This window comes from Mastacembelus armatus, chromosome 20, assembly GCF_900324485.2.
Source record: "Mastacembelus armatus chromosome 20, fMasArm1.2, whole genome shotgun sequence".
Taxonomy (NCBI): Eukaryota; Metazoa; Chordata; class Actinopteri; order Synbranchiformes; family Mastacembelidae; genus Mastacembelus; species Mastacembelus armatus.
In genome coordinates, this window is record NC_046652.1 from 1,142,065 (window position 1) to 1,168,067 (window position 26,003).

At 40.9% G+C, this 26,003-nt stretch overlaps 2 protein-coding genes across 5 annotated transcripts in view; one reads left to right on the top strand and one right to left on the bottom strand.

Annotated features, from left to right (window-relative positions):
• Nucleotides 1–1,337: 1,337 nt before the first annotated feature.
• LOC113121462 (protein FAM92B-like) lies at nt 1,338–6,108 on the top strand. The gene is made up of 9 exons (XM_026291983.1): nt 1,338–1,409; nt 1,573–1,807; nt 2,100–2,168; nt 2,318–2,419; nt 3,045–3,050; nt 3,156–3,260; nt 3,362–3,475; nt 4,366–4,566; nt 5,445–6,108. The coding sequence occupies exons 1-9, from the start codon at nt 1,390–1,392 to the stop codon at nt 5,607–5,609; spliced, it is 1,017 nt and encodes a 338-aa protein (XP_026147768.1). The 5' UTR covers nt 1,338–1,389; the 3' UTR covers nt 5,610–6,108.
• Nucleotides 6,109–8,350: 2,242 nt separating this feature from the next.
• The window catches only part of LOC113121448 (Rho guanine nucleotide exchange factor (GEF) 4), an 81,667-nt gene continuing 64,014 nt past the window's right edge, over nt 8,351–26,003 (bottom strand). For all 4 annotated transcript variants that reach the window (XM_026291960.1, XM_026291959.1, XM_026291961.2 and 1 more), the window contains 9 exons: nt 21,164–21,343; nt 20,696–20,896; nt 20,067–20,246; nt 19,607–19,839; nt 12,183–12,312; nt 11,950–12,081; nt 11,075–11,318; nt 10,222–10,299; nt 8,351–9,905 (listed from right to left, as the gene is read on the bottom strand). In XM_026291960.1, the coding sequence (XP_026147745.1) occupies nt 9,748–9,905; nt 10,222–10,299; nt 11,075–11,318; nt 11,950–12,081; nt 12,183–12,312; nt 19,607–19,839; nt 20,067–20,246; nt 20,696–20,896; nt 21,164–21,343 (1,536 nt within the window). In that variant the 3' untranslated portion in view covers nt 8,351–9,747. The remainder of the gene's footprint in view (nt 9,906–10,221; nt 10,300–11,074; nt 11,319–11,949; nt 12,082–12,182; nt 12,313–19,606; nt 19,840–20,066; nt 20,247–20,695; nt 20,897–21,163; nt 21,344–26,003) is intronic.

The following is a 26,003-nucleotide window of genomic DNA, read 5'->3' on the forward strand; positions in this document are numbered from 1 at the left end:
GTATCTTATAAACTGCTCAAGAAATCAAGTGAACACATAATCATCACAGACAAATCCATGCTAGAGTCGTCGTCACTACTCGCAGCAGTACCTGCAGTGATCAGATCTGGTTGTGGGTCAGTAATGTCCAGGGAGACATATGCTTGGATGGCTGCACACACTTCCATGTGATAGTAGTAACCTGACTGCTGTGAGGTACCAGGATGAAATCCTCAGAGCCACTGTCAGACCTTATGCTTGGGCAGTGGGCCGTGGTTTCTTCCTGGTGCAGGACAATGCCCGGCCTCATGTGGCCAAAGTGTGTAAGCGGTTCCAGAATGATGAAGGCATTTGTGTCATTGACTGGCCCTCACGTTCCCTAAACTTTAATCCAATTAAACACCTATGGGACATTATGTTTTAAAGCATTCAACGCCACCAAGTACCATCATGGACTACCCAGGAGCTTACTGATGCCCTGATCCAGGTCTGTGAGGATTTCACCTAAGACACCATCCACTGACTCATCAGGAACATGTCCAGACATTGTTAGGAGTGTATACAGGGCTATACACACTTTTGAGCAACATTATGAGTTGCTGTAATGAAATTGATGGAACTTGGGTAATCCTCTAATTTAAAATGTTCACTTTAACTTTCAGTGTTAAATACAGCCCTTGATGATTTTGGTTTCCACTGACTTATGTCATTTTCTGCTGAACAAATTATACAAAGCACATTAATGACAGTTTTCCACTTGTATAAATCGTTGAACAAGATCTGATATGTGATTCAAGTGTTTCCTTAATTTTTTTCAAGCAGCTTATATTGTTTTTTAAAAAGAACAACTGTATTTCCTTATATGTCACCAATTATATTGGCTAAAAAACAGACAGCTGTTTAGTGATGTTCATCTCCTGAATTTCCCTTTGGGGCTGAATAAAGTTTATCTTATCTTATATACACACCCAAAGGTATGAAACACCAGCTGCATCTGTCTCCTGTGAGAGAATATTTGCTAAAGCAGAGTAAGTATTAAGCAAAAAAAGAAAGTTTTAAGTTCAAAAACACTTGAATAAATTGAGATATTCCCACTCATTTATAGCCCCTATTACACAAGCACAATATTTAAAATATTAACATCCACATACTTTGGGTCCCTGTGTGTTGGGTCTTACTGGCATACCTGATCCTTTATGGGAGGTACCTGAGTCTTAAAACCTAGTATGCAGCCTTAATAATACTCTGCTGCCATCATGTGGCAAGAAGCATCACTTACACCTTCAACACATCTATTAGACCCCATCTGTTGCTGGTGTTTCCATGGCAACAGCCCTCTGTTGCCTGGCACAGGTGAGAGCGAGCTGAGGTAAACAACAGAACAGAGAACCCGTGGACAACAGAACAAACATGAACAGCCTATTATCCAGGTAAGAGCCTCTTTTATGTTTCACGTTATCAACAGAGAAGGTAACATGGAGACAGTTTCACTTAGAAGATAATAACACCTTGGCAGTGTGGTGATAAGCTACAGAGCAAGCACCAATAAAACGTATCCTCCAGTCAGTTTTGTCTACCGATTCGTCCCAGCAGGGATGTCCAGGTGAAAAGCATGGAGCAGACAGTGAAACATGCTGAGAAGTACCTAGGTGAGCTCTGCACTCTAATGGCCGCCTACACCAGGAAGACAGCCAAGCTCAGAGACAAGGCAGACCTGCTGGTGGCTCGGCTGTTTGACTTCTCTGGCACAGAGGGCCCAGAGCTCCAGATTGGTCTTAAAAACCTGGCAGAAGACCTAGCCATGGTTCAGGACTACAGGCAGGCTCAGGTCAAAAATACTGTAGTTATACATGCATCAACGTGCATTATTTTCTACATCAGTGTTAATCGACGGCCACTGTCCTGTTTGTTTTCCAACTACCTCTGCCCTACACACTGCTGATTACCTGGATCAGGTATGTTCATAATATTAAAAAGCTGGAAGATCTCAGAAAAGGTATTGGTAATGAAACTGGTAAACAAGCAGGGCAGTGACCCTTGAGGAACATGGGTTGACCACCTGTAATCACCATCAAACCCATTAACCTGTGGTTGTTGTCATGAGCATTTTGTTGTTGCAGGTAGAGAGACTGGAGACAAGAGTTGTTGCTCCTTTAAAAGCATATGGAAACATAGTCAAAACTAAAAAGGTGAGTTTTGTTAAAGATGTGCACCAATAAGACTGATATATCTGGAAGAAGCTAATATATTAGTTGATTATCATATTTCCATGAATATAATAAATAAGTAAATTAGCAGTAAATTAGCAGTGTTATCTGACAGTGTATCTACCATTCAGGCAGATCTGAAGAAGCTGAGCAATGATCTGAACAGAGAGCTGAAGGAGCTGCAGAAGCTGGAGAAAATCAGACTGAGGAATCCAGCAGATCGGCAGAGCATTGTATCCTTCACATACAAAGATTTGATGCTTTTCATCACTGCATATTCATGTTTTATTGACATGTGAAGCCACAGTGGGTGAGTCTGTCCAAACTGCACAGCCAAACACTGTTCAAAGTAACAGAACTAGTGGAGAGGCCACAGTTTCCAAAAATACCAAATCTGAGGGAATTTTAAAGAAATGTGTGAATGCAGGCATCTGCAAGCAAGCAACAGATATTTCCCTGTACACTTATCCTCTAGTTTTGAGTGGTTAGGAACTATGGTCTCACCACAGACTCATCTTTTGGGGAGGAAGTTCACATTCACCTAAAATATGTATATTTGAACATACTGTAAAAAAAAAAAACCCATACATTTAATACATAAATATCAATCTGACAAATGTAATTTTCCTCATACTTTTATATTACCATTTACCAGTACCATTATACCATTTTTATACAGTCTATCTGTCATACAGTATGTATATTAACGTACAATACATATATTAACTATATGACTATAAATCAGTACATTGACAACTGTATGCAATCCCAATATATGGCTGTGTTGCTGTGTTTTGACATTGCATGTTAAGAATGCTAATTTAAATTTGAGAATATTTTCTTGACAAGACCTTTCAGTCTCAGGTAATGTAAATGATTTTATGATTTTCTCATGATTAACATTACAGTACCAATGTATAAACAGCAGCAAGGTAAAGTTTTGTTACTGTATTTTGTGTTAATTGACAGGCAGAAGTAAATGCTCAGAAGTTTTCCAACAGTGCCCAGCGCAGGAGCAGACAAGTAGAGGACATCGTCACAGACTTTCAGAGGCAAAAGCTGGAGGATGTAAAAGTCAGTCAACAAGCCATTTCCTTGCACACTTACCCAAACACCACAACTGCCTGAACCCAACCCTAAAATGACCTCACTCCCATGTTTTGTATTTTGGGCAGAGGGTTTTCACAGACTTCATCACAGTGGAGATGCTTTTCCATGCTAAAGCACTGGAGGTCTACACGCACACATACCACAACCTGGAGGCAATGAACACTCAAAAGGATCTGGAGGTAGCTTGTGTTGATTACATTGCTGATAACATTTTGAACTACAGTGTTTAAATGCTGTTTTATCTACACAGCACCAAACAGCAGAAAGACACAATTATAAGGACTAGTGATTATATTTGTGCAGCTAAAGGTTCAAATGATTTTTCTCTCTGAAGTTAAGACCAAAAACAGACTTTTTGCAACATTAATGCATGATAATGACTTTTAATGTCTGCTGTCACAGTTACAGGGTGATAGCATATCAGATGATGTGTGACATCACTCATTAAAAAATTAATGTGGCCTGATGAGGTCCAGGGTGGAGAATTTGCATTCAACCTGTAACTGTAGTTGAACCATTCATGACTTCAGAGGTATTTGTTAGCATTGTGCTCACCTCAGTGTAATACCAGGTAAGAGTCACTAATCAAAAGTATTCAAAACGTTATCTTAATGTTGAAGAGCGTGACCTTTCTCTCAATTACCCTCCACCTGCCGTAGGGAGCTAGGGAAAAATCAATACTCAATAAATCTAATCATAAACACGAGCTGCACGGTGCTGGGCTGGGAGCACAGGTGATACTAGAGGATGCAATACAGTATCAGGTGCCAAGAGTAACTAACACTAACTGTTCCTGCTGTAGAGATGATTTACAGCAAGTAGACGTTTCAGTCTCAATTATATCACAACCTCTTTGACCATTAATCAGTGTAACAATGTTTGCTATTAAGAATATTTATACTATTTGATCATCAAAAACAAATCAAGTTCCCTAATAATACAGTAGACCTCCAGGTAATTCAGATCCACTCTAAAAAATGACTGACAGTTTTAGAGGAAAACTAAAAGCTTGAAATTCTGTCTGTCCTATTTTTGAAGTAAGCATTACACCGTCTTCCTGCTTCCACAGCTGTTTAGTGGCCGGATTAGGATGTCTGAATCTGGACACCTGGACACCCCTCTGAGCAGCCACTCTTCTCCGCTCATGAGCCGCTACCCCAGTCCTCCTCTGACTCCCAGCAAAGGTCAAAGCCTCAGGCCGATGCTGGTCTCTACCACAAGCCAAAACCACTGGCAACAATATAGCCAGTACCAAGAAACAGCCAGAAGAGTAAGTCCTAATGTCCTCGTTACCAAAGTGACAGAAGGGCTGTGTTTGACAACAATAGTGCTTTCACATAGATGGATAAAAACTAGTGGCCTTCTATTAATATGAATATTTGCTCTTAAATTAAAGCATCTAATTTACAGTAACAAGAAAAATATGTGAACCCTTTCAAAACTGTTTTTTTTTTAAAAAACATTTTTGTCATCTGAACTTAATCTAAATTATAAATAAGAGAAGCTAAAAAACAATGAAGAATTATACTTCCTGACTGTGGATACACAGTGTTTCTTCTTTACTGAACTGTTTCAAAAAGGCATTTTCTTAAAGATGGTTGGTATAAATGTCATCGTCATATCAAGGGTTGTGGAAGACTGGTGGGCACCCTAACACATTATAGCTTTATATAAATCAAGATTTCTTGATTAGAAATCTTATGAGCTAGTTTTTGTTTTTGGCAGATCATGGTCATAACTAACTAAGAAGAATGGTCTTCCTTTTGATAAGTCAGTGTAGCTCAAACTCACACCTCTGATCTTATTAAACTGATTGGCCTCACATACTTGTTATTGTCACTGTACTTCTGATCTATTCATCACTGCCAGATGTGTCAGTCATTAGTTTCCACATATTTTTCTTTTGCACTTTAAAAGTTTTAGTGCGGTGACATACTAAAAAATATCTGCTTCTTTTGCCGTTGGAATAAAGATGATCAGAAATATCTGTGGCTAAGTTGTTGCTTGCACTGATTCAGATGATGTTCACATAAAGTTCATCATTTTTGAGCGACATGCCTTTTTGTTCTGTTATGCTGTGGTTTTAACTACTATCCTGAAAGCCACCACCCCATGACCCTGATGATTCACACCTTATCTCATTGGCAGGCTCGCAGCACCTTACAGCGCCAGAGATGTATGGAGGAGGAGAAAGAGGATGATGGAGAGGAAGAGGAGGAAGAGATGTATGAATCAGAGATAGAGGTGGATCAGCATATCAACAGGCAGTCTTATGCTGCTCAATACTCCCCGATGTACAGATGGCAAAAGTAACAGGAAACGTAGATACAGATATCTACAGGCACAACTGTACATGAATACATGGTGGTATATATGCAGTAGTTTTTCCCAGACTATATAATTGTACAGTTTTCCTTATCTTTCCCAATGTCCAATGGTAATGAAGACTAGTTTACTAATGGTTGGTGGATTTTGTTTATAAAATCCATGAAGCCTATAAGTGACCTTTCAGTGGCAGAATGACAAGCAGCTCCTCTGCACTCATGTCATCGAACACCATCTATCTATTATCTTTACTACTTTCCTTGTTTCCTTCTCCAAGCAGGAATTCATTGCATAGGGTGCAGTTTTGGAAGCACTCTTCATATCTGAAGCCTGTAAAACTGCAGACAGCAGTGCCTTCAGTTCAAGCTGTTCCTTTTGAGCTGTTCTTCCTGTTCCTCCAATGCTTTTCCCTCAAAGCTGCAACCCGAGCAAACAGTACAGCTCTATTGGCCTCTGCTTTTATTCTGGCAGAAGATGTGGTGCTATATTTTCCACTGTGTGAGTGTGTAGCAACATTATCCTCTGGATTAATGTGATCAGTAACATTTTCATCGTCAAATGCCTCAGGTTCAAGCCTGAAAACCCATTTTCTACATCAGAAATAAACTCATTGAACATCATCTTTGCTTTGAGTCAAATATCATGTTTTTCCTTTTCATCATCAGGGAACATCATCAATGTCTTTTGCTTCATCACACAAAATAGCACTGATTGTGCAATAGCTTCATTATGTGCGCACACAAATGTAAATAGCCATTTATAAGGTTGGTGGCGCTACACATGGGCCTACCTTAGTTGACGCTGTGCGCCATGAGATGATCCCGGTAATGTAGTTGACTCTATGGGGCTCTATGGGGAGACCAGCTCCCGGTGTCCTCACGTTGGTTGAGCATTGTTAGATGGCCTGTCTAATCCTGTTGACGGGGAAAACAAGCTGACTCTGTGCTCTGGGCTTGACAATCCATCCCTGATGAGTCCAATAGACGACAATCCTTCACGCAGATTTCCAGCTCCAAACCAGCCCAGAACAGCAGCCAGCTCCAATATCCGAGGCCACTAACGTAATAAAGACCTTTCAATAGTTTTTCTAACAGTTTTAACTTTGTGGTGACTAAGCCCAAACTTAAAGCCACTGAGGGTTCGCCAGAATTACTCTACATAAGTATCATCCCACACGCATCTGCTGTACATTAGTGTATTTATTTCTCCATCACACAGTTTCCATTGATAAACATTCATCCATAACGTCCATGTGCAGCTTTTCCATGAAGCCCAACAGCTTTGTCATCATTTACACAACATAATGAAGCTTTGACTTCTTATAACCCTTGACCCCTGTGTCAAAGTTCTTCCTTATATGGTGATTGCACCCAAGTATTAAAGACTGACACCTAGTGAACCCACCTGAGAATAACACAACCAGGTGGCTCCTACAGTGTGTTTTCTAATTTTCTTATCATCCTGCCTGGATTATCTTCCAGAATGTGTGAGTTTAGGGAAAAAACAGAAGGTCCATCACCTTTGGAGACTGGGTGGCTTTCAGAAAACATAAGCCAGTTAAAATAGCTGACCACCAATGACAATCACAGCCAGGGTCAGTGGTTGAGCAGAAGCTGAAGCTGATGTTTTATTCCAGCTGATACAGACCCAGAGGTCATATGGTCAATGTTACATTATGTAGTGTTTCATCTTCCAGGGTGTTTGTGGGTGGAGTCCAGGTAGACTCTGGTGGGTTATGAGAGAAATGAGTTAATGTTGCAGTGATATTCCTTTCATGTAAGTACTACAAGAAAAAGTTCAATTAAAATGCCTATGAGTCTTTTAAAACTTAATCTATATTCAAGCAAGGGGCCCAAGGGCTAATTACTGGGGGTTATTCATTTTTTGGAGAGATGTAGCCATGGGCTTGTTGTGGGGGTTATATCTACATCTCACACACAAAGTTTATTAAAGTAACTCTGTGAAGATGCATTTGGACTAGTAGAGGTTGCACAGAGCTTTCTGCAAAGCCCTGGAAACAACAGGCATCGCTGGCACAAAAAGACAAACTCAACCCTGCTGATGACAAAATCAGTACTGAAGGTCTCAGCCTTTAGAGTTCCAACATATTCAAGGCTGTGGTTCTGCTCCTACTGTCACCCAGATGTGTAGAAGCCAGTGGTGAAGACATTTATCAACGAAAATTTAAATTCTTTTTAAGATATTTTTGCTAGGACTGACATGTCTCATGGCCATGCTCCTGCTGTCAAGCACTACATCAGGCTAAGGACACAGATCCATACAACTTTACAGCAGCATCTTTAAATTAAGGAATCTAAAAGTTCCTTTTGGATCTTCGTTATTTGTAGTCAGTAAGAAGAATGGGAAATTGGCTCCTGGATGCAGACCATGTATCACCCCAACTCCTGCCCTTACTGTTTGGGCCTTATCAAAGTCACTCAGGTTCTTATGCTGCTTCTAACACATCAGCCTCTATGAGCTGACTGTTCACTTGCTGCCCCTTGACAAGTGCCATTATGATGACAATTATTGACTTCACCTGCCAGTGGATCGTTCCCATTATTATTATTATCACTGCTATGTTTCTACCCACTTGAGTTTTGATCTTGCTGTTCCCCCATTTCCTTATGATGTGTGCTAAACAGTGAACAAAAAAATAATCACCCTGACTGACAACCACATTTATCAGCTTAGGAATGTTTAATATTCCATATTGTCAGAAGCTAAAACATTTGAACGTAAAGGTGAAAGGAGTACATTTCAATGAATGCACTTACAGACTGATATCATTGGGATCCGTGGATCTGAAATTAGGTTATACTGGAAACCAGATACACAGAGCAGGAATACTAGATATCAGAAATACAGGTAGCTTGAATGTGTGTGTGTAGCTTGTATTACTCACACTGTGGGCACCAAACCCTGTTAATACAGTACACTCACATTTTGAGGCCTTCCTTGTGGGGACCAAATGCGGAATAATAGGATGATAATTTGGTTTATGGTAAGGATTAAGGGGTTAGGGTTAGGCAGGTGGCGGATATATTACAGTAGGTCTTCATGAAAGCAATAGAAGTCAATGTAAAGTCCACACAAGGAATTAAAACAAACATGCATATGTGTGTGGGATGTCAGATTAGTAGCACAATAAAACTTCCCGAATCTAGTTAAATATCGTAGGGCTCTTTAGAAATAATAAAAAAATTATTTTTTCACAGTATTTTTTTAAATTACATCCATGCATGTCATTGTAAGTCATCCATGACACACTTCAAATAGTATTTAAAAAAGAAGAAGAAAACATAACAACCAGGTTAGAAACTTTTACAGATGTAGGTATAAGGAAAAGTTAAGGACCAGACTCAGGGGATGTGTGTTGCTGGACACACGTGTGGAGTGCTGCTGTTTTAACTTAATGACAAGCGCTGAATCTGTGATGTCCTGATTTATCTTTGGGCTGCATTTCATGTCTTTAATCAAGTATTTGCACAACACATCAAATGCACCAGAAAAATGCTGCAGCAAATATGGAGAGCACAAAATACTTGAAACCCCAACTAAAATGATTCTGAAATTATATATTTGCACATAGAAAAGCACAAGAAACTTTACCAGCCACAGCTGGACCACCTCAATTTCCCCCTTTTTTTCATAAGCAGACACAGAACAAATACAAAAACAAATCATCTGGCACTGTGAACAGTTGGCATTTCTCAAATAAAGCAATAAAACAGTGGAAATGAATGACAAGGATTTGTTGACAGGCAACGTCTTCACAGAGGCAGCACAGACAGGAGTCCCACGCTCACGTGCAGCAGTACAGTAGTAGTATTAGTACCAATCTGCGTTTGATTGAAGTTATAGTAGATGTAAGTAAAGCAAATGTCCACTCTCGCTGTTTGACTCCAAGAGACCATTCTCCAGTCTGATTGTTAACCAACCTGTAAAGTGCTTTCAAAAATCTCCTCCTCATCTTAATAAACCCCATCTATACAATAAATCACTATATCAATAGGGCGATGTTACAAATAGGACAGAATGAGGAAGAATTTCAAAGGGTCTATTCAGGCATGAGCAAAGAGATGTTCTCTTTCTCCTCCTCTCCTTTTATTTTCAGCCTTTTGTTTCACTTCTTGAAGGGTGTGAGTCTGCCAATGTTGTGCCAAAAGGTCGAGGTTTTGCGCTTAGGCTCAGCCAGCATGAACACCTGCTGCTGGGGCAAAGCAGTGGGGAGGGAGGGATGTTTCTGTCGCAGGAGGAAGTCATAGTACGATCTGGTCACCACTGAGGAGGAGACAAACAGAAAATATGTTTTGGGGTTATTTATTTTTAATGTAGATCTCTGTCTTATCGTGGGTAGAAACCTTCATGAATAATGATGCCTGTCCTGTAGGAAGAGAAGTATTTTTAAGATCCACTCAAACTAAATTACTATGATTCTTAAAAGTGACTCTGAAATGTCGAAATCTAAAAAGTGAGGGTGATTATATCCAAGGAGGAAATAACTCCTAAATAAACAATAAGTAAGTCTACATTGATGCTAACATGTGTTTTGTGTCTCATGTGTAATTATTATTATGTGCCAGTGTCTGTTTCACACCTTTGGGTTTCCCAGCAGGATGGCTTTTGCAGGCGTTCAGCATGGCCTGTTTCTTCTGGACCTCTGTGAGAGAAAAGCCTGAAAACAGAAAAAGAAATACCTTCACTATGACACTTTCAATACTTGTAAATAAAACTGATAGATTCCCATATATAAAAAGAAATAGCTGCGTACTTTAACAGGGCTCTAAGAGTCTTCAAAACAAACCTAGAGACCAACTTTAAGTCAATCTCACAAGTCACTATCTAGTGCGGCATCTGTGCTTGTGCTTTGCTGTAATGTCACAAAGTATATAGAAATGAAAACATAAAACAAACTAGACCAATCTACATTTCTTGAAGGAAATGTATGCTTGCCCGGAGCCAGTTCATGGGTTTTTCAGTCCGTGCCATGTGGTTCATACCTTAATAGCCAAAAACTCTTGTTGTTATGGTTACCATGTGATAAACATCAATATATATTCAATAATAGTTTAAAGTGAAATATTTCCTGTTGCAAAATAATTTAGATAAAGTCAGAGCAAACAACTGAGGGCAAAAGCCCCCTCCAATGGAGGGGGAATCATGGACAAACCACTTGTGAACTCTTTGGATCAGTATCACAGAAACCCATTTACACTGGGCAGATCCACATTTCCTGACATGATGCCAAGTGAGGATATGAAAGAATTCTTGCAGATGTAGTAGAGGAAGAAGAAATCAGATTAGAAATGACATAATAGTTTATGGAAACAGCTTTGTGGTTTGCAGGGAAGGAAAGAAGGGAGACACTTGTTTTCTATTTATAGTTAATGGATCATATAGCTAAATGGCCACACTTTGAACACTGAATTTGAACTGTGCATATATCTGACCTGTCTCAAGATCATGCTGGACCTGTCTCCTCTCATCAGTGAAGGCTCGGAGCCAGCGCTCTTTCTGCTCTGGCTTCTTAGCGCATAGGAGGTGGACCTTGTCACCAGTCAGTGACCGCAGCTTCAGTGCGTTCTTCACACTGACGTTGAAATCCTTCTCCTTGCCGTCCTCTACATCTATCACCTCCATGTGGTCCATGTCCATCCGACCCTTGTAATACAGCATGTCCCGGCGCAGGAGGTCCTACATTAATACAAAAACAGCTAATTCAGCCAGTGATGTGAATAATACAAGAAACAAGTAATCAGCATCAATTCTTGATGTTAGTTTGTACCATGATGACAACAAAAGAAAGAAGTAAAAGCCTAACAACTGTTTAAATTAGGGATGTCTGGATCCAGTCTCAAGTCCCAGTCTCAAAGGTCAGTATTGGGGCTCATCAAGGCAGCAGGATTTTTTTTACCTGATCAATTTTAGCTTTATTGAGCCAGACCTAAGCCCAGACCTTCATGTCTGCTGTCACACAGGTGAGAGAACAGTTTGCTAAAATATCTGCAGTATGGAAATATCTGAAGTTAGAAAACAATAACTGTCCAGTAGCCAGTAGAAATGGCTGGAATATGAGTATTTTATAAGGCAGTAGTAACAGTAGTAAGTAAAGCCACATTCAATACTGCCAGTTTGACAAGACCCCTAAAAAATAAACACTCTACAGAATAAAGTGAGTTAACTCATCACATCTTACTAGAATGATCACACAAACCTTCTGTCTCCTTGAAGCACACCAATCACAAAATGAAACCTCAACCACGAATACTCAATCAAAATATGTCATTCAAATGAAGTCAGAGTGTAAAGAGAGGGTACAATGCACCTTTTTACAATACACCATCTGATGATCAAAGAGGAAAAACATTCTCTGCTGACTCTTGGCCTGAGGTTGAGACAGCTTTGTCAACTCCCCAGAGAAAATGAGTTCAGAGCTTCTGCTGAGGACATCTTCACCCTGCACGGATAAACACATACACACACACACACTGCTGTTTTTTTTCTACTAAGTCCAGTTGTATTAAACATTATGAAATGAGAGATCATTTGATAACAAACCTCCCAGTCCTCTATGGTGCTCTGCCACTGGGCTATCTTGTCGATGTTTTCCAGGCGCCGTTTTCTCTCATTGATCAACCTGGCCACATTTTTCATGGCATTTAAGGCCGCCTCCACATCTCTGTAGTCTCTAAAGGCCAGAAAGTAACAGGAAGTTGAAACAAAAAAATAATAATTTGGTATGTGATAGTTTATTTTTCTTATTGTAAGCAAATTCCAAAATCCAAAACCAACAATGAATTTATCCTCTTAACAAGAACTCTGTGGATATTCAAAACCTGATTTTATTCCTCCCAGAGCTCCATTTTTTTCCCACAATCCTTTTAAAAACACCCATCAGTGAGCCACACTTTTGCACTAAGTGACAAGTTCCTCTCACACTGTACACATTGTTTTCTTTGACTCAGTTCCTGACACACCACCCCGCTGGGATCCAAAGCCAATCCAGTCCAAGGCCCCCAAACTTCACAATTTCCTCTAATTAAAGTAAAACTGGCATAGGATGTGGTGTCTCAGTAGTAGTTAGTAGTCACTAGCATTAGATGGCACAACTGAACAAAATACCGTACCACCGAAAAAGTAAAAACGTTTATGTTCACAGTAAACTCTAACTCTTACGGTAACAAAAGTGAAAATACTACCCAAAAGAAAGAGCTATACTACAGACTTCAATGTCTCCCAATGTGTTGGCATTCAAACTGTTTATTTCTGCTCTTTGTGGTAACTGCTATGCCTGGTGATTATGTTTGAAAATACAGATAATTACATGCAGTTAACATAAGATGTTCATGTTAGTCTTTGCCTTCATCATTAGCTAGCTACCTAACACTGACTGCGATAGTATTGATGCAATTAATGAATGAATGGCAGACTGATTTTTATCATGTACGCTTGTGACTGATGGGATGTCGGAGTTGGACTGTTGTCTGGAGACACCAATAATCTCACTATGGGCTGGACACAACTGTTCTGGATTTCAGCTCTTTCACATTCATGCAGAATTTCATGACCACATAGTCATTTCAGAACATCTGGGTTCAAGTCAGGCATGTCATGGGGAGAAGGAACAAAAATTACTGTTTATATGTCCCAATCCAAAAAGGCCTGACCACTGTGTTTGTGTTCTGCAGTTCTGCAATGCAGTCATCATCGGGTTGTTTTTCACCAGTATTATTGTTCTTATTCAGACATGTTGGTTGAAATAGTCACTTTCTTCCATAATTGTTGATGGTGGAAGCCACATTCCAATAACAGCCAGACTAAAACAATCAGAAAAGAAGGTTCTGTTGTTCTGTAAGGACGTCTGGATAGCAAAGCTCTTTCAAAGACCTGGGATGGATGCTGGCTATCCAGGGATTGTACATGACACAAACGTACTATGACAGTCACATTTGTGGAAAGTCCAAAATGAGGAATTACTAGTGACGAACAGTCAATGTTTGGCTGTGATGTTAGACGCTACCTGATGGGTGACCCATTAAATCATCAATTCAACCACTGCAAGACTGATCCCTAAACAACACACCCAGAGTTATACGCTGAGCTGTGCATGCTCAGCTGTGGAGATGTCTTTCAGGATATCGAAAGGACAATGGAGGTGCATCCTCCCTGCAAGCTGGAGCTGAGCAAGCAAATGGTATTTAAACATTTGTGAGGAACATTTTTCACTGAGGAGCACACAGACGGGAATGTAAACATTGTCCTGGCATTACCATGGCATGCTCATCCAAAAGGGGCTGACATTAGAGCTGCTTTACTGGAGACATCTAAACTGACCTCAGTAGTAACACATGTTTCTCTGCTGATTAAACATACTGGAGCGTACACATATTTTCATAAAATTTATTTATTTCAAATACAGTAAAATGCAAAAAATACAAAAGTCGAAAAATGTGAAAGTGTAGACATTAGACATCACTTTTAAATAAAACCAACTTTAAATACTTTAGCAATGCACCTGTTTCTAATTCCATTTTCAGCAACAAGGTGTCATTCATGACCTCTCAACCTTCTCATCTGCTTTCTCCAGAAACTGTAGCTCCACATTGTTGTCTCACTTCCTTTTTTCCTGTGTACAAGAACAGTAACAATTAACAAAAATCTTCATTGTGCAGTTATTGCATTGCAAATAATTGTTTTCTGCAGGGAATGAAGAGTATGCTCATGTTAAATGCTGGTAAAATACTGCAACATGTATATGCTACCATATGTTATATTGCTGTAGTGTATTATATACTGTATTAAACTCTAGCATTACACTCAATCTTATAACTTTATACTCATCTCCCATAGTATACCACCATATATTATATTATTGTTATAAAGGCCACCAGGCCTCCTTCTCCCTGTGGCATTCCTGCTCCACCTCATCCTCCGGATCCTTTCCAGACAGACACCTGCCCACCATCTTTCCACATCCTTCTGCTTGGCATGTTTATTAAACCTGACCTTTGCAGTGTATACAACCTGGTGTGTGTCTGCAGAAAAGACAGACTTAAAACTACCTTCACAATTGCTACAAGACACTTTGAATAGTTGGTACTGCCTTTGGCCTGGAAAAGGCAATTTCTGCATTTCAGTCCTTTGTACAGGAGTTTCTTTGTGACTTTATGTCTAAATGTGTTAGTGTGTACATTGATGATATTTTGATATATTCCAAGAACATGTCTGATCTTATTGCCCACGTCAAAGTCATGTTAAAGAAAGTCCTTGATAATCACTTCTAACTCCACAAATCTTTATTCCATTAAACTACTGTGTCGTATTTAGGATATGTGCTCAGGTCACAGTGAGTTCATTTGAATGAGAGTGAAGCCAGTGAGAGAGTGGCCCAGCCACAGCACTGCAAAAGAGCTGCAAAGGTTCCTTGGCTTCAGTAAATTCTAGCACAGGTTCATCTGGGGATTTAGCTCAGGGGCTGTACCACTTACCTTGGCCAGGCAAACTCTTTTAGTTGCAGTGGCAGAAGAAACTTTCTGCACCCTGTAGTCCAGGTTCCTCTCAGCTCTGCTAATGAAGACAGGGAGAACACGCAAACTCCCTCTTATCTTCCCATTTCAAAAAACATAAAAATCATTATTCTCTCCCATGCCTATACAACGTACTTCCATGGACCCTATTTAGTAGGACATCAACAAGAGAATCAGTCAGGCAAGAAGACTGGAGGTAAGTCCACCCTATGGCACTGTTGACATAGAGTACATTTCCACCTCCCTTCTCAGCAGACTGTTCACCTGGGATCATCCTCCTCAGTACTGCCATTACTGGGTCTGCATGTTCAGAACCATGTACGGTTGAAAGGTAATACTACAATTGTAGTTGACCTTGTCTTGTGCTTCTGCCTGATCTTTCCACAGCTCTCCAAACTGCTGATCCACCATGTTTTCCGGAAATTCAACACGAACACAACAGTGTCCTCTGGTAACACACCAGAGGACACTGTCTCTGATGGTGGCATCTCATTTCCATCCCAGGTGTGCGTGGACTAAGTTTTACTTCTGGTCACCACCCATAATCCAGCAGTCAGACAGAGCACCTAAACCAAGAGCTTGGACTGTAGAGTCACAGTCCCTGTGGGAACTGTCAGGGACACTTCTGTTGGTGCACTCACTTATCCACTTGCCCTTTGGTCTGTCCCCATTCAGATGTTGTCTAAGGCTACAATCACAGCTATTTCCCTGGAATTGCACCTTTATGCTCATGCTGGCAATGGAGCAGTAAGTCAGCAGGACTGAAGAGGGATGGTCATCTGCACACATCTCCAGATACACTGAGCTGTCTTGAGGCAAAAGGATGTGGTAGATCAAAGAAGACAGCCACCAAACTAACATGCAGCCCAATGTGTATGGTTATCATTATGATTTACGGCTTCATGGGTATGTGAGACATCAAGTTGCAACTCAAATGTAGGAAGTCCCTTTTGGATCATCAGAAGATTGAAAAGAGGGATGTACAGATTACAGTTACCCTCACAATATAAAATAACCCCTTCTTTCCATGTCCCCCCTCCTCAGGTCAGGGCTACCAGGCCTGCGGCGTGTCACCAGATGCTTCTCCTGCCCATTAACATCAAGGGGAAGTCTATCTTTGTGGTCTGGAGAGCGTTGGACTCCTGGCACTGTACAGAACAATTACAGTATTGGTGGACTCAGAGGGGTATGGGCCTCTGCAGAAGTCCTGTGTGGAGGTAGATGACATAGACCCCATGCTCATCACTGAATTTCATTAATGGTGGGCTAACTGCCCCGGGGACATCATCCTAGTCCATTGGGAGCTGTACCTCAGAGGAGGGTACTATTGTAGAGGCCTCCAGGCGTCTTCTCTCACTGGCCTCTTGATCCTGGCCAGACTGTCTCACCTACTAATGACCATCACTCCACATAAGTGTGTTCAATATCTGGGATTTTAGTGATAATAGCTCTGGTTAACTGTGTCACTTTATATGTGAGTACCATTCAGTCAGCCGGTGTCCTCTTTATACTTATTAGATATCAGTTCTTCCTTCATGGCTGTTTATCGGTTTAGGTTAAATATGCCTTAAGCATTAACATCCAAACTTCTGTCTCACTGATTCTGTTAAAATTGTATTTTGCTATTCCATGTTTGTTATATTGATTTGATCAATATTAAATATTATAATTATTCTAGGTCTCTAATAAATGAATGTTGATTTACTCTCTATTCTGTATCATGTATTCCTATTTTACATTTTATTTTTTTCTTAGTATTCCTATGGCTGTGTCCATGGATTCAGAGGTACCAGATAAAAAGAATTGTTCAGCCTAGGGAGAAGAATAAAAAGCCAGAACCTGATCATAACATAAATTTAGCACAGTGTTTGACTTGCATATCGTCTAGTGTAACAAGCTACTACATAGACCTACCAAACATAACAAACCTTCCCTCATCTGGCCTGTTGAAGCTCCAGAGCTACAAGATGGTGCTGGTGAGCTGTAGTCCAGAGGCAGTGGTAGCTCCATGTCAGCATCAACATCACTGATTGCAGAGAAGCCTAAAAACAAAAGCAAACCACAACCAAACAAACGAAAATAAGAGAACAGTGCTTTAAAAACAAACTTTTCCACTACATCTGAATCAATATGTTAAAGTAAGGAAAAGATTGTGCGTCATCAATGGGTAGGATGCAGCACGAAAGATCCAGTTCAGGCACTGAAGCAGATGGTTAAAAGGCTTTTAATTGATATGGGCTAACACATTAAGAAATACACTGATGTGTATCAGCATAATTGCCTTTCATTAGTTGAATGTCTGAAGACACAATGAACACAATAAACTAATAAACAATGATTCCACACACCTGCGCCGAGTGAACCCAGCACAAACATGTCAGACCTGCCAACCTTGAAGAAAGTCTTTGTGTATGACTTTGTGTATGGGTTATCAATTTTAAAGGTGCAATTTGAAATTGTAGGGAGGGTACAGTGGCTGTCACTGTTAAAACAAAGGGTGATCCCCTATCAAGGGGCCGCTGTTTGGTTGCCTCTGTGAAAGGAGACCTGCTCCCTATGTAGATTTAAACATCTCACTCTAAGGACGACCTCTGTATACGTTGGTTTAATGTGGCATAGGTGGTGAAAATCAAAGAGAAACGCTTCATTTCTGTACGTGGACTGGATCTGAACTCAAAATACACAACAAGCCTTTTGCGTAAGTTGTACAGACATACTTGGATATCAAAATGCATACAGGTTGGCAGGTTTGCACATTCACCAGACCACTAGGGGTAGTTAAAATAAAAAAATCAACAGCACACAAAATGAAGACCCACATCTCAGTGTGTTCACACTGAATAATTAACTTATTTTTTCATACACTTTATTAAACATTAACCTTCTTTGAATGGGGCCAACTGTTAGTCAGCTAACATCCAAGCAGACACAGCCACTAATTTCTCAATTTTATGAAAGTCGAACGTAACATTAATGTCACAAAGGTAATATTATTGTGAGAAATTAGGAGCCATGCTCGTGTGCTACCTGACCAACAACTAACCAACGAGCCATCCATGTTGTGTTCATGACACTGAGGTGAGACATTAGCAGCTTGCTAGATAGTTGAGAAATAAATTGCTGACAACAAGGCAAAATATTTGATAAATAAAACTTACCAGGGTCAGTGGAACTTTGCACCAGTGTATCATCCACTGTCAACGTAAGCATTGCTCTTGTGTTCAGCGCTTTGGTTAGTTGGCCTGCCAGTGTGTCACAGAGGACAGAGTCAAGAAGGTCAAAGTGGGAACTTCTTCAGGGCCAACAAATGCTGCATTACACGAGGTCCTTCGTTTGGTCTCTGTTTCTTTCTTTAGTTTGTTGTTGATGTTTGGTGTTTCTGCCTTAGCCCGCTGCAGCCGCCTTGCACTGTATCTGTTCAAACACCACTTTTGTTCTTGAAGCTCCCTCTAGTTTATTCTGAACTTCTGTCCAAGGCCACAGTTCAAAGACCCCTGCTGCTCTGATTTTACATGCATGAATGTCAGGTTTTTTTGTTTTCAGTCGGACAAACAAAATATTACTTGTCTTGGTCATGATAATCCTGCCCCCAGCCCATAAGTGGTTCTTGCTTTTGTTGCTCTCAATCCAGTTTTCCTGGCCAAGAACCAGTTCTTTGTCAAAACCCGAAGAACTGGTTCAAGATTAGGCTTTGGATCTGAAATGGCCAACTATATTGGTGGAAAAAATGTTGGCTCACGTCATCACACACACGTCATCTTGGCCCCCACATCTTATTAAGCCAGTCGCATACGCACATACATGTACACACAATGCACACGTATACTGACGTATACACACATCAGTGTTTCATATTTGTTAAACTGTGTCTTGGTATTTATGCTCATTAAAAGCTTTAGTGCATAAACCCTTTTATTGATTGATTATCATGGTGGATTTGTTTCCTGAAGCTCTGGCATAAAGACTGTCAAATATTTTTACTATTCCATCAGTGTTATAAGATTTATAACACCAATAGTTGTATTAGCTATGGTACATATAGAATTGTGTATATAATTATAACAAAAGATTAATAATTGTCCTAGATATTCTATTTATTTTGTATATTAAATACTAATTAAAATTCCAAATCATGATTACTTTTAGATTGATATTTTCTAAGAATTATTATTTTAGACATCTACATTTTATTGGTCTCCAGTCTATGGTACCTTCTATGCTTTTGTGAACTAAGGAAAAAATAGCAATGAAAACTCTTATATGTTGGTCAATAGACCTAAGATGCTTTTTGCTGAACTACTATTTCCAAGGTTAAAAAATAACTTTGACATCCAACCATGCTGACCAGTGAGCGGTGGGAGTATCTCTAAAGGAAAGAGTAAAAATGATGGTTCACTCTGATAGTAGGCACATACAGGTATGTACACTAATTGGTCTGAAAGAGTAAGCAGTCACCTGTGTTGTGGGTTGGTGTATTTGAGCAGCTCAGCAAGTTGTAGAGGGTACTTGCAGATCTTCTGAACAGGAGTGAGCAGGAAGCCATCTAAAGAAATGTCGATCATCTTCTGGAGCAATCGGCAGGCCTCGAAGAAGAAGACATACTTGTTGACTTTCATCAGCTTAGAGAGCTGGACGCAGGCGTTGGGGTGGTTGTTGCAATACTCTGAATATATCTGGAAATCTGTTTGCTACACATAAAAGACAACAAGAGAAAGGGTTAGAAGCACTGTATGAGAACAATATAGGTAGACTGCTTTAAATCAAAGTTAAAGAAAAGGCAAAAGAATTTCTCGCTTAAGAATTCTATCAGTAAAAGCTTTAAAACAAACTCTGATGATTGATTTCTTCATATAGTCAATGCCTTTTTGCTAGAAATAATACAGTATAAATTCGTAGGCTTTGTGATTTAGCTTACATGTTCAAGAAAGCAGCAGCCTATTTCACTGATATGTGGATGCTCTTTGTTGAACTTCTTCTCCAGCACTTTCAGGAACTTTCTCTGGAATCGGTAGATCTCTTCAATATTCCCAAAGATGGTACGAAGCTGTTCTTCAGTGAACATGTCTGTCCTCTTGCGGCACTGCTTGATATAACCCTGAGAGAAAGGGAACCAGGATCAGAGCTGCAGGCACATTTTCACATTTTTAAACAATAACCAACAAAACATGCCAAAGCATAAATAAATTCGTTGGGTTACATTTTCCCCTCCTACATTTCTGCATCATTTACAATAATAACTCATTCTTGGATCGTACTGTGTCATCCTTGACACTTCGGTGTGATTTGATCTCCCACTCCTACTTCGTCTTGTAACTGATACAGAGATATGCTAAACTAAAACTTAAGTTTATGGTTAGGTTAGTTTTACCAGTGGGTGAAATAATAACGTAGGGGGTTCGTCTAAGTGTTTCTAACAGTCACCAGAGATAAACTCAAACCACTGACTTTATGCACACATTGTATTTATGGTTCCCCCTACAAATAGTTGGCCATTGGAGCACACAGAAAAGTGTTTTACATGGCTTCACATGATGTAATCCAGACCTCACAGATATCTTTCAGGTGCTTGATGTAGTCTCTCTCTGTGCTCATAATCTCATTGATAACGTTGGTCCTCATCTGCTCTTTGCAGGGTAGGCCAGGTCCCAACAATAAGTCTAGACCTGCCCGGTCCTTCTCTCCAGCCTGTGCCTCCTCCAGTCGGGCCAAATATTCCTCCATAGGCTCATCCTGGTTAACACGCAACTGAGGAGAACACAAAGTTACAACTGTAGGAAGAATTGATTTCACCTAACACACTTAACTTTTTCAGCTCTATCCTTCCTAAATTAAAAAGGGATCCACAAAAAAATTACAGAAGAAACATGTCCTAACTTTGCATATTACCAAAATACTGGTAATATACTGACATCTTAGTCTGCTAGTATTGCAGCAGCTGCTATGATTAATTAAACAATGTAATTAAAAGCCATATGGGCAGTAACATCTGTCTCTTCTAGAGTTTTCTCTCACCCGCACAAAGCTAGCAGGGAACCAGCCCTCACTGTCCATGATGCGACCCCACCACCACTCCTTGTTAGTGGCATCCACTACTTCAATGACATCACCGGCCTTGAAGCCAAGCTCCTGGTCATCCATGGTGACATGATCCCAGAGCGCCTCCGCATACACCACACCGCCATCGCTGATCAGCTGCAGGGTAAGCACCACAGAAGAGCCACAGATCAGGTTTCTGTTCATTGTATTTCTAATTTCAGCACACGATGTGATATGTTAGAGTAAGGATTTGCCACAAGTTGTGATGTAATGTAATAACAGGGTTAGCTGCACAATAGATACCAGATACCAGACAGTAAAATGTTGAAGGATGGGGTTTACTGATGTAACATGACACAAATTCACTGCAACACATTCTTCAATTCCTTCTTCTTTGACACTGTTCCTCACAGGCTGGCAAGTTATGAGCAATGTTTGACACACATGCACACAGCACATGAGTCTGGAGAACAGTTCATGTGCTGATATCTGACATTTGTCTTGTCTTGACTAGGTTTACCATCTGTACTATTTACTAATTAGCACTAAACACAAAATACAGCTAATGATACAGAAGTTGACATGGACGTCATCAGTTGTCATTAACCAAACTGTGGGACGGACTAAAAGTTTGACCCACTGGTACGGATCAGTGATTACAGTACAACATGGAAGATGAATATCTGAACCAAATTTTATATCCAGTTGTTGACATATTTCAGTCACAAGCCACAAATATGAACCTCATGTTGGCACAAGATTAAAAGTGAGAGATACTATAAAGTTTCATTGTGTGTGAGATCCAGTGTTTGGACTTTGTGGCAGCAAAACAAATAGTTGAAACTCACTATATTGCTCTAAAGCTGAGGGGAGCTGCAGATTCAGCTGATAGTTCTCTGTAGGGTCATTATTACGGGTGGTCTCATATTGTCAACAATGGTACATTATACACTTGTTTCTGTATAATTTGTATTATGCATTTTACAGTCTACAGTACAGTTTTGTTTGGCATTATGATATTACAAGCAGACAAAGGATTCAGCACACAGAAAGTACAACTGTATGTCTCTTCTGTCTTTATCCTTCAGGCTAACAACCAGACTTCAGTTATATCCCAGTTCCCTTAGGTGCCCATTCCTCGTTCAACCTGGGAGATGTTCCAGGAACCACTTTAAAGACTGTCCCAAAGCTCTTGTTTCCTGAGACACAGGGAGCAAAAAGGCTTCCTGTGGGAGACCCTCCCCTTTATCAGAAACCACTTGTTAATTGGACGGTTCAGGTGAAGGGTTTGAGGAACTGACATCTACAGTCACTGATTGTTTTCCCATCTTTTCCTTGCATCTTTCCTCTGGACTAAGATGCAAGGAAAAGAAATCAGCAAGTGAGAGCAATGTAGATGCAGTTATGGTTGGAACTGGGATCCAGCCATCATCTTTACAGAGCTACTGTAGAAGGAAGAGGAAGTGTGAGCGAAAGGAAAACAGGAGGCACAAGCAGTGAGACCAGAAGGAGATGGAGTCAGTGTTAATGATGAAGACACTGCAGTGGTCATATTTCACACTGCCTCATACACACCACCAGTTTCACTGCGTCAACATGGCCCCAGGCTCCACAGAGGCCATCCATTATGCTCCTCATTCTCTCACAACTGCAGATGCAACACAAATCCTGCTGGACCACATCAGCCCAGCATCCCTCCTGTCTGCAGGCTCATGTCTTTCAAGGGTAGTAAAGAAAGTCTGGATGTCTTTCACATCATCTCCGTAGAAATGTTAAAGATGTAGTAATTCTGTTTTTCTCCCTGTGATCAGGTGCTCGGCTCCACTCAGCCATCATGGCAATGAAGGAAACAGACGATGTGGCTGTTGCTAAGAAACACACCCACACCATCTTGCCTCTCTGCTGCCTCTCGCTCCACAATCCTCTTTGATTCATGATGACACCACAATATCCTCTTATTAAATGACAATAAAACGCTACATCAACAAATAGCTTGTTGTGCATCACAGCAATGTTCACATCAGTGGTCACCATGTCACTATGGTAACAACAATGGCAAATTAACACACACACACACACACACATATGTATATATCTTTGTAAAGATAATAATACAATCCCTATCTGCTAACCCTAGTCATCCACCTAAATGTCTAAAACCAAATCTTACTCTAAGATAAATTTAAATCTGAAATTTAAAAAAAACACAGTCTGAAAGAATAGTGTTTATTTTAATAATCCCATCTATTTGTAATGAAAAAAACAGAATTATATGTAAAAAGCTGGTGTAGATCCATTAAATGAAAGTCAGTAAAGTATATTATTTCCATTTAGAGATGTAGATCACTTCACATATTGTACCTTTAGATGTAGCCTGGAAACCTGTAACAGGGTCACACTGTGTATTACATCACTGGAAATGACTGTAAACACTGAGACTCCTCATTATGCTGGGTGACAAGTTTCTTAACACAAATTGTTTTTGGTCTTTGCTTCACTACACGTGTGCTGCTGAAAGTACTGCTAAGTTTTCTCCCGTTTGAATACTGTTTGTTAGAAAATACAGCCACTAGATGTTTTAAGAAATGACTGAATTATTATTTTTAAATATGTGAAATATTTATTTGTGAGCTGAGTTTTTAAACGACGTCTTCAGATGGAACAAAGGGGCTTAAGGCAGAGAGCCAGTGTCAGACTAAGGGAGTCAGAAAGTCAATGATCAACACATTGTTTTGTCATTTTATGGGAGTTTGCTGATAATTAGGATTTAACACACAATAACACAGACTTTCCATCAGATCTACTGTAGACTGGGATGCAGACTGAACCCACATACCTCAAAACCTGGACCAATCAAACTGAAACAGCATTAATATGAGAGCCATCAGAAAATGAGTTCCAGTGCTCACATGAAACAGTTCCCTCTTATTTACAAACATCTGCACACATCATCATCCATCCTCACACTAACCATCCTTCTCTCCTCAGTGTACCTGCGCTCTGATGCTGCAATGTTGGACACCCATTGATCCCAGCAGCCGGTGATCCTCTGTGTTTCAGTTTATCTGGTCTTTTCCTCCATATGGGAATGTTTTTTCTGTGTGTGTGTGTGAGTGTGTGTGTATTTTTCGTGGGTCTTTGTGTGCGCTCTACTGGAAGGCCAGCAGGAACATGAGCACCACGTTGATGATGATGAGCAGCATCATGATGAGGAAGACCACCACCTTCTGGGTCTCCGGGGGCAGATTGCAGCGCAGCATGGTGCTGAAGAAGCCCATCCTCTGCCTGCTCCACCTGCCCGAGCCGCTGCCACGAGCCATCAGTTCCCTGGCCTCCTCCTCTTCCTCCTCCTCAGCACCGTCAGCCCTCCCCCGTCTCCTCTCCCTCAGTGCCGAGCCTCCGCACCACACAGCGCCACCCCGATCTCCCCCTCGACTGTCTCTGGCGCCGTCCTTTGGTGGTGATCTCCTCTGCCTCTCAGCTCCGGTGATCGCCTTCTCTGCTTCTCCTGCCACTTTGCCGATGCCCCGCGTCGCCCCGGCCTGCCAGTGGAGGCTGGGTGCCTGTGTCTGTCAGCGTTGGGTGGATGTGCGCGCTGTGGAGCGATGTGTGTGCGCTACGCGCTGAGCATCCCCCTCCTCCTTTACTCCCTTTCTCCTCTTTGAGGAACAGGCACCTCCTCTGCTGCTTTTCTTTCTATCTTGCAGCGGTTTGTCTTTTCCTTGTGGTTTTACTTGTCAGGATGTCAGGATGAAGGAAGGAAAACGGGATGCTGCAAATCTCCGGTTCATGCTCACGTCTACTCGTCTCTTCATTCGCTCCCCCTTTGTCCTCTTCTATGCCTCTGTCTCGATCCACCTTTTCTCTCCCTTAAGAGCTTCTGCTAAAATGGTGCTGGTCTGTTCCGCTTCGAGCCGGGCTGCCTCCGCCATCCGTCCAGCTACCAAGATCGCCCTCTTTTTTCCCTTTTCCTTTTTTCTTTTGTGCCAACCCTTGGATAGCAGGCAGCCAATCAGGACACAGAGTGTTAGCGTATCCTGCACTACAGAAGAGAGGCAGGACCATTGCAACTCCTGGGAGGGTGACAAGGGATGCTGGGATGAAAGGGACGTGTGTGGGGGTTTGATGGAGGCCATGCAGAATAATAGGTGGATCTCAAAGGAAAAGGGGGTCTGTATGTGTCTATGTCTGTCAGACTGGAAGTTAAATTAATTTGCTGCATTTGTATGCACCTAGGGGGTAGCACAGTGGATCAGTGGTTAGCACTGTTGCCCCACAACAAGAAGGTTCCTGGTTTGAAACCCATCAGGGGCCTTTCTGTGTGGAGTTTGCATGTTCTCCCTGTGCTTGCGTGGGTTTTCTCCAGGTACTCTGGTTTCCTCCCACAGTCCAAAAACATGTATGTCAGGTTGATTGGTGACTCTAAATTGCCCATAGCAGTGAGTGTGAGTGTGTGAGGTTGTTTGTCTCTATGTGGCCCTGTGATGGACTGGTGACCTGTCCAGGGTGGACCCCTGCTTTTCACCCAAAGAGAGCTGGGATAGGCTCCAGCTGATCCCTGGGACCCTTGTTAAGGAATAAGGAGGTATAGATGATGGATAGATGCATCTACAACAAGCAAAATAATAATTCCAAGGTCTACATACTAATTGAACATAACCAGTGTCCCTTTCCTTTCTTTCCTACTGACCTCCAAACTCACTACTGTAGTCAACTATTGTAGTTACAGATCTTTAGAAATGGTCCATAATTAAAAAAAACCTTTGTCATTTCACAGAACAGGAAGTAAAATGTTTGCAGTTACTTAGAACCGAAG

Excerpts from the sequence above, each read along its gene's own strand:
- LOC113121462 (XM_026291983.1), top strand. The coding sequence starts at position 1,390 with ATGAACAGCCTATTATCCAG. Across the intron at positions 1,808-2,099 it reads AGGACTACAGGCAGGCTCAG|GTAGAGAGACTGGAGACAAG; the intron begins GTCAAAAATACT and ends TTGTTGTTGCAG. Across the intron at positions 4,567-5,444 it reads ACCAAGAAACAGCCAGAAGA|GCTCGCAGCACCTTACAGCG; the intron begins GTAAGTCCTAAT and ends TCTCATTGGCAG.